At 38.7% G+C, this 16,519-nt stretch overlaps 2 protein-coding genes across 4 annotated transcripts in view; one reads left to right on the plus strand and one right to left on the minus strand.

The window, feature by feature from the left end:
* Nucleotides 1-8,188: 8,188 nt before the first annotated feature.
* LOC307195500 (uncharacterized protein) lies at nucleotides 8,189-14,829 on the minus strand (the record flags this gene model as incomplete). Its single annotated transcript, XM_079939616.1, has 4 exons — nucleotides 8,189-8,487; nucleotides 9,657-9,788; nucleotides 10,582-10,677; nucleotides 14,410-14,829. The coding sequence occupies 3 exons, from the start codon at nucleotides 14,827-14,829 to the stop codon at nucleotides 9,714-9,716; spliced, it is 591 nt and encodes a 196-aa protein (XP_079795742.1). The 3' UTR covers nucleotides 8,189-8,487; nucleotides 9,657-9,713.
* AIG1 (androgen induced 1) overlaps nucleotides 10,539-16,519 on the plus strand; it is a 237,624-nt gene continuing 231,643 nt past the window's right edge. For 2 of the 3 annotated variants that reach the window (XM_079939222.1, XM_079939223.1), the window contains exon 1: nucleotides 14,735-14,968. In XM_079939222.1, the coding sequence (XP_079795348.1) occupies nucleotides 14,828-14,968 (141 nt within the window). In that variant the 5' untranslated portion in view covers nucleotides 14,735-14,827. Of the gene's footprint in view, nucleotides 10,569-14,734; nucleotides 14,969-16,519 lie in introns of those variants that run through there. The other variant, XM_079939224.1, reaches the window with a different exon arrangement.

Raw genomic sequence — 16,519 nt, forward strand, 5'->3', positions numbered from 1 at the left:
TGTCCTTTTTCTGTTCCAGGATCCCATCCAGGATATCATTTATTAACGTGTCTCCTAAGGATCCTCCACACTGTGGCACTTTCTCAGACTTACCTTGTTTTTCACGGTCTGAACAGTTTTGAGGAATACTGGTCAAGTACTTTGGAAAATATCCCTCAAATTGTACTTTTATGATCTTTTCCTCATGACTAGACAGGGGTTGTGAATTTGGGAGAGGAAGAACACAGAGGTGGAGTATTATTTTTATCATCTCATATCAAAGGTACCTGCTACCAACGTGACTCATCACTAATAATGTTAAGTTTGATCTCTTGGCTGAGGTAGTGTCCTTAAGCCTTCTCCACTGTGGGGTCACTCTTTCCCCCTCTTTCCACCCTGTACTCTTTGGAAGGGCGCTACTATGAGTAGCCCACACTTAAGGGGTGGACGTTATTCTCCACCTCCTTGAGAAGGCAGTATCTAATGTAAACTGTTTGGAATTCTTCTGCATGTGCAGTTATTTATTCATTCATTTATTTACACCAGTAAGAAACTCATGGTATTTGTTAAATACTTTGGGTTATAATTCAATACTACATTGTATCTTTTCTTGCTCAAATGGTTCCAGCTTTGGCCACTGGGAGCTCTTTCTGTTGGCTCCTGTTTCCCTTTGGCATCCTTCCATCTTTGGTTTTGTTGTTGTTGTGGAACACTTCCCTACTTTATGACACTACAAAATGCTTCAGGCTTATCTTGTGTATTGCCTGCTCCAGGCCTAGAATCAGTCATTTCTCCAAAAAGCCTGGTTCCTTTTTCTGGAGAATAGAATTAGAAACTAGGATCTGGACACTGGGTTTGTTTAGTACTTTACATCTTGTAATCATGAACATATTTTCTCCAATTTTAATCTTGTTCTCATTATTTATATATTCATTATTTATATATTCTAACCCTATTCTTTGTGTCCTTTTCTTTTTTCTTTTTAATTTATTTTTTATTTTTTGCCATGGCTCACAGGCCCAGCCACTCCGCAGCATGTGGGATCTTCCCAGACCGGGGCACGAACCTGTGTCCCCTGCATTGGCAGGCGGACTCTCAACCACTGCGCCACCAGGGAAGCCCCTGTGTCCTTTTCTTGATAGAAATAAAGCAAGGGTGCTTCCAAACATACGTTAGGTTTCTTCTAATTTTAATATGAGTAAGGGTGATACATGGATATTTGCTTGCTGACAGAGGCCTTTTCAAACTTCCTGAGGTCCACCTGAAGTTCCCAGCCTCAGCCTTCTGGTCACCCTTTACAAGCCCTGTGAACTTGCACAGGAGGAAGGAGAAGGTCCACTCTCTCATTCTGCATCACCTCAGTAAACCCAGCCATAAAAAGGCACTTCTGTTGTAGTTTCTCTTCCTTCACACCTCCCACTAAATACCCCCAAGATTCTGCCTCTGAAAAATAAATTTTATGTAGCAAAGTAACAATTGAGCAAAATACACCCTGATTTGAAGCTCCATTTTGTACCATTCCATTTTTAACACCATTTTTGTGAGATGACAAAACAAGAAGAACAGATTTAAGAAACATGAGGAGCCCCACTCATTTTTATGCAGGCATTATAGGCATCATACAGTGACAGAGGCCACTGGCATCAGAGCTAAAATAAGAACAGAGAAGTAGTGTAATGGGGAATCCATCAATCACATTAACAGCAAATTGCATACTAATCATTTATCTATTATTTATCATACAGATAAGTGTATCCTGTCTAGACTGCAGAAGCACTTAAATACAAAGGTGCCAATAATTATAAATAGAGAATAACTTTATTGAATACTAATAGACATTAATTATAAATTAAAATGAATGGAATATAAGGAAAAATACCTTCTAGATTGTGTTTATTGACACAGCCTATTCTATGAAATTGTTCAAGGAAGTATGGTTTATGTTAGCTGCTGAATCTGATTTTGGAAATTAGGTGAAAAAAGTACTTGTTCAGATTTTTCAAATAAACATACTTGCTAGAAAAAGGATCCTAAAAATGAGTAGAATTTTTAATTTACATAACCAGTGGTTTTGGTGTTTCCAGATATTTTTATTTGATTTTCAAATTTTTATTATATCAATTTTATGTCCAATAAAAGAACTGAAGTAAATAGTTTACCTTGGTCAAATTTACCAATCATGACTTGTGTAGTGTTAAACAAGGAAAGATCTCTGTTAAAGACAATCACTATTATAATTTTGGTTAGTAAAAATCACAAAATGTAGTGTAGAATTTGACACATATTTAGATAAAGTCAGGAAATAGCCCCAAATCTTCCTAATTTTTTTTCATTCAAAAACTGAGTTGCCCCTTTTTTGCTTAGCTGTTCAGTTAAAAGAGAATTTCATTTGGACAGTGTGACCAATGGCTCACAGTGGGACAGGGCAGGCAGGGAGGAGCCAGGCCTGACAGAAGGGCCCATTCTGTCCAGTGGGAAAGCTGACCTGCATCCTAAGGCTTATAGCCTGGGTTCAAGCTTATGGGCATTTACTCAGAGAAAATTGAGTACATGGGGGACCCTGGAAATCATTACCTTCATCTAGGGAGTCCTTGGCTCGTGTGTTAGACGTCAGGGTTGAGAGTGGAGATCCACGACACGACACCAGTGTCTCAATGAATGTGTGGGACCCAGCCGCAGGACATCCAGCTGTCCACGGATGGAATTGATTTCAGGAACAAGATTCCAATATCTGGCAGAGCATTCGCCTGGAATAAAACAAGCTCCTCATTTTCTGAGAGTATCCAGATAGGTCATTTAAGAAAGGTCTTGAACTGGATTAAAGCAGCAGCCCAACTTTAGAATCAGAGGCACATAGCAAGAGTGGGTTTGGGTACAAGACCACCTTTTAAGAACATGGCACCAAAGGGAGGTTGTGACTAGGGCATGAATGCAGAAGTCAAAGTTCACCTGAAGACACTTCATACTAGATCACATGAAAAGCAAAGGGGTCTTGGTCTCAGCAAATCAGTTGCTGAAACAGAGCACCATGGAAAGCTTCAGGACTGATCTGGTACCTCAGCAGGAACTTTTAGTATGGGGTCAGTTTGATGATGATGGGATTTTAGGTGAAGGCTTCTTTCTGCTGGACCAGAGCAGATTAAATATCGTTGACTCAGGGCTGGAATTGCTCTAGAAAATGGGAAGGCGGGAGGCGCAGCTGTGGGGAACTTGGAATTATAGGAAGCTCAAATCTGGAGACTTGACAACTAAAGGTAACGTGACATCCTGAATGGGATCCTGGGACAAAAAAAGATCATAGCTATCTGAATAATGTATGGACTTAAGTTAATTATAATGTATCAGTTGTATATTATTAGTTACAAATGTGTCATAAAATGTACAGTGTTAACAGGAAGAGAAACTGGGTCCAGGGTATCTAGCAATCTTTTGTAATATCTATGACTTTTCTTTAAATCTGAAACAATTCAAAAATAAAAGTTTAGTTTAAAAAAATCAAGCTTCTCATCATCTTCCTCCTCTTTTTTCTCTTTTTCTTGTAAACACTTTTCCTGTTCAATGAGAAAACAGCATTTCTGATTTATTTGATCCGGGTGTTTTTGTTATTATACAACTCAAAATGTCTTCCCAGTAATATGACATTTATACATATATTTTGTGTATTTCATGTACAAAAACTGGCCCATTTGCCTATGTACTACTCTCTGTACTGTATCAAGAACAATCATATACTATGACTTCAAATGTAATAACTCATTTGAAAACATACTTTTGTTAATTTGGAAAAAGCACATTTTAAGAACAGTATTATTGAAAAACAGAATCAACTTTTGCCAATAAAGATTAGATTAAAACTTGAAATCATTCTAAATTTAACTTACTTCCTTCTTTCCTTCATCTCTCGCTTTCCTTTTTCTTTCCTCCTCTGCCTCCTTCTGTTCCTTCCTTTCCTCATTCCCATTTTCTCTATTTTTCATTTTAATAGGTTTGAAGTCCTTACTTAGATAAGTCTTCTTTGGATTCCTCCACATTCTAACATTATTTAGCAACTCCCTGTGGACTAATAACCTGGAATATATATACCAAGAAGTATTCTGTTAAAATCTGCAATTATATTTGATAACTATAAACATCTAGTTCAATCCCATCTTTTGATAAAGAACTTGAGGTTTAGGGTTTGGAGGGGTTGCCCAAGATGAGCTATGTAATTCCACAGATTAATAAACAGCAGAACTGGGCCTGAATCCAGTGGTCTACCTCCCAGTCAAATGCACATTTTACTGCACAGTATTGTCTTCACTCTATAAAAATTACTCTGTTTGCAGAGTTACTCTTGAAATTTCCCTTCCTATAAGGAGAAAAACAAGTTTGTGCCAATAACTATTTGCCTGGACTTTATCATCTATTGTTCAGCAGGATGTTGTGAATCCTTTTACAGCCTAACTTTATTATCTCTCTAAAATTAAATGCTGAGAAAAATTCATGATTCTCTTACTTAGATGAAAGGGTCAGCTAGTTAATAATTTATAAAATTAATTTACTACTGTATGGATTTCCCTCTCATCTAAACCTTTTTAACAAGTACATGTATGGGCTGAAATTGTAATAGTGTAAAGAGTGGTGTTGTTTTTCAAATTGTCTTACAGTTACACAGCTGTAAAGGAGATGAAATTTGTTAGCCGTGAAGGTGATGCTGTAAAAATATACAGTTACTTGTTCAAAGAGGCATGCTCATTTGTATATTCTGGGCTGTTCTCTATTTTGTAGCTATAGTCTATTTGCTGCAATTTTCTCTGAGGGAATTTCTGCTTCTATCACAAATGGTCTGTGTTCCAGAAGAACTACCCAAGTTAATTTCTAATATTCTTTTTATTCCCTACAAGTCAATGTCCTGCTTCATGAAAGATACGTTTTCATGTCCTGAGGGCAATTCTTTTGCCCAAACTAGCAGCTGCTTCAGGTGGTTTTACCTGATATAGCAACTGCTGTCATCTTACTTGTCTTTCAGTGGTGGTGCATGGACCAATGGAAGAGTATTTAGAGATTTTTTAAAATGTCTCTATAGGTCAGATTATTGGTTTGGCAGGCATGGGTTTCTGGTTTTGATGACGGGGGATCCTACCCTGCTCTAACACTTGAGTTTGGTTAGGGCTAGGTGACTCTCTGGCGCCACACACTGGCATCCTGATCATAGGCAAATCCCTTTGGACTCTCCATCAATCAGTGCAGCAGGTAATACCCAGAAAAATCAGGGGAAGAGCAAGGTAAACATTTCTGCAAAATCTGATTCCAGAGATTTAGGACGAGCCTAAGTAATTTTCTTTCAAAATTTCTTCCCTTCAAGTATTTAAAGTTAGAGCTAAAGCACAAATTTAGCTTTGAGTTCCCATTTGTACCATATATTTCTTAATTTTCATGTTTTTCTGTTTTAGATTTTCTAATTACAAATAACATAAGCATCATTGAACCAAATCATTTAAAAGGAAGAAAACAGCGAGAGTCTCCACCCTATCCCTTGGAGAAAACCACTAATCACACGTAGTATATATCCTTCCAGCTTTTTAACTGTGTTTATGCAAACATGTATGTAAACATACTACCAAATACTACCAAATAATACATCATAGTGTTTGTGTGTGTGTGTGTGTTTTGCACTAGCTTTTTAACTTAACAATACACATTGGCCATCTTTCTATATCAATACACAGCATCATCCCACTCTTTTTAATAGCTGTGTAGTATTCCACTCTGTTATATGGAGTTATCATAATTTATTTAACCAGTCCCTCAGTCACATACCTTTGGATTGTGTTTATGTTTTTGCTGAAGGTAACAGCATTATACATATACCTCTGATTACTTGAGACAATATTTCTGTAGGGTAAATTCCTAGAAGAGAAATTACTAAGATGAAATATTATTTCAATTTATACTTTTCCACCAAGAATGTATGAAAACACTTATTTTCTTATGGTCATACCTAATATTTTAAATTTTAATCCTTTTTATTCTTCACCAGTCTAAGTGAAATTTGCTTTCAGAAGTATCTTTTTAAAAAATGTTTCATGATCATCTGAATTCTTTTATGAATTTATGTTCATATTTTTGGGGTATTTTACATAGTAGTGTTTTCCTTTATCTCACAGATTTGGCAGTTAAATTTCCCTCCTTTGTCATTTGTCTTTTATCTTTGCTTATATAGTCATTTCTGTTCATCTTTTTCTTTATGGTTTCTATCATGCTGTTATTTAGCAAGGTATTCATCACATAAACATTATTTTCTTCTGGGACATTTATTATTTTTGTATTATGTTCTAATAAACTGCAAGTCTAGATTTCATTAATCTTTTGTATATTTTTCTTGGCTGTTCTAACTTATTTATTCTTTTCCAAGTGAAATTTTAAAATAATTTTTCAAGGTTCTGAAAATGCTACATTTAGTTTTCAATTGTAGTTGCAATAACTTTATTATAATTTATCACTTTATACTCTTTCCCCAATATGGTTATGTTTATTCTTTATTTTGCTTTTTGTATTTCATTAAAGGCTGACGTCTTTCTTGTTGGATTTATTTCTAAGTATGTTTATTAGTGTTGTTAATGAGTCTTCTCTCCTGTTTCATTTTCTAACTTGTTATTGATTTTTGGTATATTACTCTTGAATTGACTGTTTCCCTGTACTTACTTTCTGTTTCTATTAATACATCAAGTAATTTTCTTGGTCTTGCTCCAAGGATGTTATTATAATTGTTGTTAAGTGATTACAGTACATTTGCTCCCAATATGTATACTTTATTTCTTTTCCTTATATTCCTTCACAGGTTAGAAGTTCCAGAATACTGTTGACTGATAGTGGTATTAGCAGAAAGATTTCTTAAATTTATGACTTCAATGTAATTATTTTTTTTCATATTTAATTATTAAGTATTATATTTGTTCTGGATTTCTGAAAAATACTCCTTATCAAGTTAAGAAAGCTTGTTTCTTTCATAGCTCACTAAGAATTTTAATCAGAAGTAATGTTGAGATTTAGGAGATGACCTTTTAGCATCTATTAACATTAAATTTACATATTTCCAACACTGGATACATGACATCACATATTTGTCAAACCCATAGAACTGGACAACACAAAAAGTGATCCCTAATGTAACTATGGACTTTTATTAGTAATAATGATCAATTGTAACAAAAATACCACACTAATGCAAGATATTAATAATAGGGGAAACTGTGTGTGGCATGGAGAGAGGGAATATATGAGAACTTTATACTTTCTGCTCCATTTTTCTATAAACCTGAAACTACTGTAAAAAATAAAATCTAAAAAAAAATAAAATAAAAAAATCTATTAATTTAAACAAAAGAAAAAGAAAAAATACACTAAAAAGTCATTTAATTCTCCTCAGCCTCAGTTCCATCATCTATAAAATGAGAGGCTTAGACTAGTTGATCTCTAACTTTTCATCCAAAAAGAAGATTCTATCATTCTCACTGTCAATATAAAGATGTCTGGCTGCCAATATATATATATTTTTTCTTCCAGTTTTACTGAGATATAATTGGCATACAGCACTGTATAAGTTTAAGGTGTACAGTATAATTATTTGATTTACATGCATCACAAAATGATTATCACAATAAGTTTAGTGAACATCCATCATCTCATATACATACCAAATTAAAGAATTAGAAAAAAATTTTTTTTCTTCTGAACTTAGGGTTTACTCTTTTCACAACTTTCATATATAACATACAGCAGTGTTAATTATATTTATCATGTTGTACATCACATCCTCAGTGCTTATCCATCTTATTACTGGAAGTTTCTACGTTTTGACCACCTTCATCCAATTTCCCCTCTCCCACCCCCCACCTCTGGTAACCACAAATCTGATCTCTTTTTCTATGAGTGAGTTTGTTTCTTTGTTTTTGAAGTATAATTGACCTACAACACTATGCTAGTTCCTATTACACAACATAGTGATTCAATATTTCTGTACATTTCAAACTGATCACCACAGTAAGTGTAGTTATGATATTACATAGTTATTGACTATATTTCCCACACTGTACATTTCACACCTGTGACTTATTTTGTAATTGGAAGTTTGTACCTCTTAATATCTCTCACCTATTTCTTTCCTCCCCCCCCACCTCTCTCCCCTCTGGCAACCATCTGTTTGTTCACTGTATCTATAACTCTGTTTCTGCTTTGCTATATTTTTTCATTTGATTTTTTTTCTTTAAATTCCACATATAAGTAATATCATGATTTTTTTTCCCCTCTGTTTGACTTACTTCACTTAGTATGATAATCTCTAGGTCCATCCATGTTGTCACAAATGGCAAGATTTCATTCTTTTTTATGGCTGAGTAGTATTCCAGATATCTATATCTATATATAGAGATAGATATAGATATAGATAGATATATCACATCTTCTTTATCCACTCATCTGTTGATGGATACTTAGGTTGCTTCCATATCCTGAATATTGTAAATAATGCTGCAATGAACACAGAGGTGCATATATCTTTTGTAATTAGTGTTTTTGGTTGTTTTCGGATAAATACTCAGGAGTGGAATTGCTGGATCATATGGTAGTTCTATTTTTAATTTTTTGAGGAATCTCCATATTGTTTTCCATAGTATATATTTTCCAATACTTATGAAGGTAGAAGAAAAGAGTATGTTGAAAAAAATAATTCATCAGCTTAAGCAAACTGTAAAGGAACATCATTATGCAATTCTGGAAAATAAATGGAACCATATAATTATTGAATGAATCTGGTGATGAAATTGTAGTTTATGTGAAAAGGATAATGGTGAAATGGAGTGTAAGTGGGTATTGGTGAAGCATTCATTTAAAGAAAATAGCTCAAGTTTTCAAAAGATAACTTCAGATGCCTCAGGTGCCGTGAAACTAAATGACATGGTCTAATGATAACTAAAAGATTGTCAATCATGGAAGTTTTATGAAAATTATTATACAATGATTTGTGGCTCGGGGAAGTCATATCTAAAATTTTCTCATCCTTATAAATCAGACAATGATGTCCACAAAGATGCTGAGATACAGATGTTGTTTCTGCCTCATATGATACATTTCTGTCAGATATTAGTGTGGGTGGAGCAGGCAGCTGCCTATGAGGGGTGGTGGGAACTGTAACAGACGAGAAAACACAACCCAGAGCACATGGCTCCTCAGTAACAGAAGGGGAATTAAACCTGGGGTGGTGCACTGACTGGCAGTATCCGCAGCTTGGTGTTATAATTAAAACCCCAAAATACATGATTTCATATCCCAGCTCTGCCCTTTGCTGGTGGTGTGACTTTTGGGGCAGTTTACCTAATTTTCTCTCTGTCTCCATTTCCTTTTATGTAAGATGCAGATAATAATAGTAACCATTCTCAGTGAGGATAAGAAGAGCTAATATTTGTAAAGGGCTTAGATCAAAGCCTGGCCCACAGTAGGTGTTATATGGGTGTTTATTAAATAAAAAATAGATACACTTGAACCCTGGTTTCCTTAGCACTATCCCACTGTCCTATGACTCAGCACTTTTTTGAAGCCTGCCGGGAAATCACCCCAAGTGTCTCCTGGTATCATCATTTAGCTGCGTGTAACAGAACACCCTACTACATTGCTTTCAACAAATAGGGGGTTATTCTCACATCACAAGAAGCCTGGAAGGAGGCCACTACTGGCATGGGTTCAGCAGGTTATAGATGTTAGGGCAAAGCGCTCTGGGATCCTCTGATTCTTTTCTTCATGCTTACAAGGTGACTACTGAAGCTCCAGTCATCCTGTACACAGTGAAACAGGAAAAATAAGGATGGGGGTAGGGCTACAGGGAGGGGTGTACTAATGGAATACTTCTCAGAAGCCCTTTCAGCAGATTTCGACTTTACACAGAATTGTGGCTTGGCCCAGACACATCACTGCACGCTCCCAACGTCCTTTTGGGTCTGTTACCTTCTTCTGTGTGCAGAGTCCAGCAGGCTTGAGAGGGTGTTTTGGACACCCTGGGTAGGATGTTAACATGACACGCTTCCAAAGTCCCACCCTGCAGCCTGCTAGCTGACACCAGCATACAGGTGTGGTGGTGTTGTTCTCGTTGTTGTTTTGGCTGACACAATTTTTAAAAATTTGAACTACAATGAGTCTACGTAGGGCGTTTGCTCCAGTTTTTCAAAGATTCAATTTTACACTGTTATCTTACATTTAGCTTGACTGAATTATATACATGCCTGGTCTCTGAAGGATTTGGATTTAAGACTTCTGAAATATCTTTAAACTATCTGTTGAACATTTATTTAGAGGCTGAAGGCTGTTGGGAAACAAGACCCCCTGGTGGTAGGAGTCTGCCTCTTCTCTACTCCCCTGAGCAAGTGAGCTCCTCCCAAACTCCTGTATATGGTCTACTCAGCAAAACAAAAGCTCTGCAATTACCCTGACACCCACTGGGGAGAAGAAATTCAGCGATGATTTACCATTATTCTGGAGCACATTAGGAGGGCTCTCTCACCAGTCACCCATCCACTGAAGCAGTTTATGAAAACGTTTCCTCCCTGAGAATAATTCTGGTAAGTGGATTACCTTCAATTTGCCACACTTCCAGGGATATTTTGGTGCCATTAAGTGACTGGCTCTTCTAACACAGCACACTTGTGATGCTTCCAGACAACGCGGACACTGCAAAGGGGGCAGTTTTTGACAAGGAAATAGTGAGTACAGGTAGAATTTGGATCGCCACTAAGCCATCCACGTGGATTGTTCAAAGCCGGAAGACGACATCCTACATCCCGAAGAGGGACTGGCAAAGTGGGCTTTCATTGAGTCTTGCCCAATGTGCTGGCTCTGGATATGTGCACACCGAGAGCATTCCTGGCAGGACAAGTAGCTTTGGCAAAGTTACTGACAGATCTCAGGAGTGAAGGGGATGTTTCAGATCTGTCTGAGATCTAGCCGGTGCCTCACACCAAATCTCAGCACTACTTTTTCTAAAGCTTTTCAGTGACTGTCTAGAACCCTTGGTGTTTAGAAATCTCATAATTTAGGGTTCTATATATATATATATATATATTTATATATATATATTTTTATATATTTATATATATTTTTATATATTTTTATTTATTTATTTGGTGGCACTCGGTCTTAGTTGCAGCTCGCTGGCTCCTTAGTTGCGGCACATGGGCTCCTTTAGTTGTGGCATGCGAACTCTTAGTTGCAGCATGCATGTGGGATCTAGCTCCCTGGCCAGGGATCGAACCCGGGCCCCCTGCATTGGGAGTGTGGAGTCTTAACCACTGCATCACCAGGGAAGTCCCAGTAGAGTTTTCTATAGCAAATTCAGTCCATTTTTAAACCTGAAAAAGCCGTTGCAATCAGCAACATCAGCACAACTGCTAGGCGCCGCCGCTCATTTGCCCTGTAAGTAACAACCCTTCCTGGTTAATAGCAAAAAAATCTGGCTAATGAAATGTATTGGCACTATGTTTCATATCTAAAGCAATTAAAAATATCTGTAGTGAGCATCAATTATTGGGAAAAAGAACGATTTTTGCCCACTTTTTAATCTTTCCAACTGCTCTCTAGGGCAAAAGAGCTCTCCTTGGAACCACAGTCCATAATAAACACATGTGAACAAATACACACATTAGGTTGTAAAAGGATGGTTTCTTAACTGGTTTTTGAGCTACAAATAATCCCTAAAAAGTGGCTTTCTCAACTAAATATGCAGACATTACAGTGTATTTATAGTGATTAAAAACTGGAAACAAACTAAATATCCAAAAATAAAGTTTAAGCAAAATTATGCTCCTATTATGTCATGCTATGCAACAATTAAAAATGATTTTTACAAAGAGTTTTAAATAATAAGGTAACATACTTATTAAATTTAAAGCAAAAAAAATCTGCTTGATGCAAATTGTTACATGGTTATGTCACAACTAAGTATATATTGTAAGAAAGACTGGCAGGTATGTGCTAAAATGTTAACAGTGTTTTCTGTGGGTGGTGAGAGTGGGAGTAATTTTTTTTAATTTCCTATTTTAATATAATAAATATGCTGCTTTTATAATAAAGAAAAATGAGCAACCCAAAGGTATCTTTTCTGCAAAACTGAGGGGATTCTTCCTAAGCCCAAACCTCTCAAAGGGACACATCTTATCTTCTACCCTATGGTGCAGACAGCTGTGAAGGGGGAAAAATAATCCTTTCAAATACATTGACACTGTTAGAAAATGCTTATCCAATGTAAACACAGAACCAAAGGAAATGCATAAACATTGAATATTATAAGGATATGCATAAACACAATTCTTCCTCCTGAATTTGTAAGCAAATACCCATGGCTATATGAAGTTGGCTTGTTGGAAGACAATGTAAGGGAGACAGAGGGTCCTTGTCATTTCCAAAATTAGTAGGGATTATCATCACCAATATGTTAGATGCTCTCCCCCTTCAAAAAAAAAAGAAAAAGAATGAAGATTCTGTATCAGTTTTTAGAAGTACTTAAGGAAGAATATCTTGAGCCCATATATAGACTAAGAACTATTAACAGTAATCAAAGAAACACTAATGTATAATAACTAAAAGCTAAAACACGGTCTTAAACTCTTCCCTTGGGAAACATGTTTTCATGAAACTCAACTGGACAAGGCTACTCTCCTCCATCCCCACTCATTGTTGGGGCAGTATGAAAAAGCTAAAAAAGTGACATGCAGATATTTCTTCTGTACAGTGTACAATGAAAAGCAGTATTCTCTAACTCAAATATGGAATCATGTAAAACTTATCAGTGATTAATGTATTATAGTTCATAAAAAAGGATAACTTTCCACAGAGTGAAGTTTTAAGTGCAATACTGTACTGCAATACTTACACTAAGAAAAACGCAGTCTGTGTGTAGGTTAATATTTTTTTCGCAGAGACATGTGAAACATGTCTAAGATTACTAGATATGGTCTAAAAAGCAAAAAGAGCAACCTGGATGTGTTCATAAATAATCAGCAAGATGTTCCAAAAATTGTGGACTGACATTCTCATAAAATATTTGAGTCAATGTTTATGCAAATGTTTCATTTTTTAAAAAAAAAAGCCCACAAAACTCATTATCTTATTATGGTTAGCAAATCACAAAATAACAAAAGCAAACCATTAGAATAGGTTCAAAACACTTTTTGAATGGTATAGTTACTTAAAAAGAAATTGAGTACAGAATAAAATTTTAAATGGCTTTATACAAATATTATTATATTTTTCTAGTATGGGATAGGGAGTCTTATTTATGATTTTCTAAATTGTAAGGTAGGAAGGTGTATCAAATTTTAAGGATATCACACGAACTCAAAACTTTACTAAGGACTTAGATCTTCAGTAGATCTACTTTTAAATTTTGCAATCTTATGAACCTGTAGCATGGACACACAATTTTTAAAAATGCACCCAACTTTTACATGAAAATAAAACTAGAAATCATCAATAATGAATAGTTTTATGCTGGTAGAATCTTCTTGGAATTATCTTGATTTGGAGGACATTAACTTCTACTGGCATAATTATGAGGCCGATTAGAAAATATCTACTGGGTTTCTTTATTTTGGTTAAGAGACTGGTTGGAAAAATTCAGGAGTTGCTACTTTACCTCTTAACACTGTGCACTCTGCTTTCCCTGCCCCCTCACTCCACATTCTGTGACTCAAGAGACTATTTTCAGAGGACACCTGTTTTAAATGGATCCACAGGAAATACCTATGTTGTCTTTCATAATCTGACCCTGCATCTCGTTAGCTGAAATGTGATGCTGCCCACAGAATGAAGCAACTTCAGTGTGACAACATTTACTGGAAGGTGGAGGGAATCCAGTTTATATTTATTTTCCTTCCATTAAGCCCTGGTATTGGAGTGTAGGAAAAAATAAATAAGGAAAACGGCAAAACCAGTTTAACCCTCAAAAGATTAGTATTAAATTACACAAACGGGTTTTACATCCAGACTCAGGATGATCTGCTCTTGAACTGAATGTAATCTTGCAGCAGAAACTTATCTGACACTCCTTTCTTTACAACGTTTTATTTATAAACCCCTTGTCCACAGTTCACAGTCGGCCTTGTTATATATTGATAGGATATTTATAAACCCCCGGTGGAAAAGTGCAGGGCAGCCTACCCACTGGAATAGAATTAATAAGGGGATTTCATAGAGATTAACAGTAGTCTAACACTAAAATTCCAGTTGGGTCCAAAATAAAGCAAGTCACTCGGGGGCCCCGTTTCACGGGTTTGCACCCCCCACGAGCGCGCCTCCACCGGTGCCACTTGGCCAGCAAGTCCCCGAGCTGGACCGTTGGCCCACCCCGGGGCCCGCTCCTTCCGGGCGGGTTGCCCGGCCCCCGCACCCGGCCCCGCGCCCGCTCACCCTGGGCCGCGCTCCCTCTCCGCCCGGCCGCTGCCGCTGGCCGCGGTCCCCGGATCTCGGCGCGCGCTCCCCGAGCCCCGGTCGTCCTCGGAGGCTGCCCACCCGCTCCCGGGGCTCTGAAGGGCTGCCCCGGGCCGGGTCTCCGGGACCCGCGAAGGCAGCAGCAGAATGACGTAGATGACGAAAGAGCTGACGCCACGCCGCCCACCCCACAGCCGCCGGTGCCCGCACACACCGCCCCGCCCCGCCCGCCCGCGAGGTTGCCCGCGCGCGCGCTCGCGGTCGCGCCGGTCCCGCGGGACACGTCCCGCCAGGGCCCCCGCCCGCCCCGCCCGCGACCGGAGTTCCCACGGCGCCCGCCAGAGCCCTGCGCCGCCCGTCCTCCTCGTCGCCGAGCCCGTCCGCGCCTTTCGCGAACATGGCGCTTGTCCCTTGCCAGGTGCTGCGGGTGGCCATCCTGCTGTCCTACTGCTCTATCCTGTGCAACTACAAGGCCATCGAAATGCCCTCGCACCAGACCTACGGAGGGAGCTGGAAATTCCTGACTTTCATTGATCTGGTAAGGCCGCTCCCCTCCCCCTCCCCCTCCCCCGTCCTCCCCTCATTCCGAGCCCGGGTGTGTTTGTGGGTGCGCCGGCACCTGCGCCCGTGCTCCAGCATCCACGCCGGTCCTCGCCTCTTCCCCAGTGACTGCGTCTGAAGGCCAGGCTGCCCCCGCAGCAGCACTTTCTGTAGCACCCAACGTTATCTGGTAGCTGGGGCACGAGTGGAGGTGGGGCGCAGCCAGGTGGTGGGCTCTTTGGAGGGGAACACACACCTGCTTCTAAGAGGTGGCACGGGAAGATTCTCAACTTAGCAACTGGATCGAACGACCTTGGTCATGAGCGGCCTCAGACTCGTTCGCCCCCAAGGTGCTTTCCAGAGCACCCACCGTGGGATCAAGTCGCAGCAGCTGAAGGAAACTGGGTATTGTCGAATTACTTGGTGTTTCCTCTGAAAGGACTGTCCTCCTAACAAAGGAAAGAAAGCTCCTCATAAAGAAGAGAAATCGCCTAATAAAGTTGTCTTCTTTGCATCTGTTTTTGCCCATTGTCAGTAATTTACTTCCAACCTTCCCCCACCCCCCCCAGAAGCATTAGAAGAGAGAGCTTTTCAAAACGCATTCACAGTGGACTTTATACTTTCCCCATCTTCCCGTGTAAAAGTTCGCAATAGTTTGCATAAGCAACTCCTCTGTTGGCACAATGATGGCCTTGGCAGTTGGAGGGCTTTTGTTTGTTTGTTTGTTTGTTTGTTTTTTAACAGTTTATCCACTTCTGGCACTGAAAGGGCTGGAGAAGTATCACATGAGCATAAAACCCAATAAGGACATGGGGTGGAACGTAGGAACTTCAGGGTGAAAGACTGGCCCAAACATACACTAAAAGATGGTCAAGTATGGACAGAGAATTAAAACAAAAGCTAGGAGTTCTGAGGATTAGAGAAAATGTAGAACCAATTCCTGGATCGCCAGAACTGCCCGTCCAAGGTTATACACAAGGTTGGCTACACAAGCAAGATTGTAATCTCTAATTGTTGACCCTTTGTTTTGATGAAGAGAACTTGACACCTGTTTTAAGATACTTCCAAAGGCTTAGGATGCTTCGAAGATATGCAGTCAGCAGGTTTTTGTATAGAAATACCATTTTAAATTTGTATCATGTTAGATACTTTCAGAGAAGAATTTAAGCCCTTCCCCCAGCACTTTCCAAACTGGGCACCAAGACTGACCAGGGCATAGAGTGTTTCAGGGGTTTCAATTTTCAGTTCCTCAACTTCCAGCTCTTTCTTGAAACTGATCTGTCTCTGAACATGGGTGTTGCCTGCCAGTTCTCCTTTCTTCTGCCTTGTTCATCCAAGGGACAAGCACGTGACAAGGCTCTGTGCTGTATTTATCTGTTCCTTTTAGGATTCAGAAGATAGACAGTTGTCACTAGAACTATCTTCATATTTGATTGAAAAACAAAGTCAGACTTATCTTGACAGAAAGTCTTCTTGAGTTGATTGGCTCGTCATTGAGGATTGGCTCTACCTTTTATGTTATGTAGCAGACTTCCGGAGACTGAAACCT

This window comes from Stenella coeruleoalba, assembly GCF_951394435.1.
Source record: "Stenella coeruleoalba genome assembly, chromosome: 12".
NCBI lineage: Eukaryota > Metazoa > Chordata > Mammalia > Artiodactyla > Delphinidae > Stenella > Stenella coeruleoalba.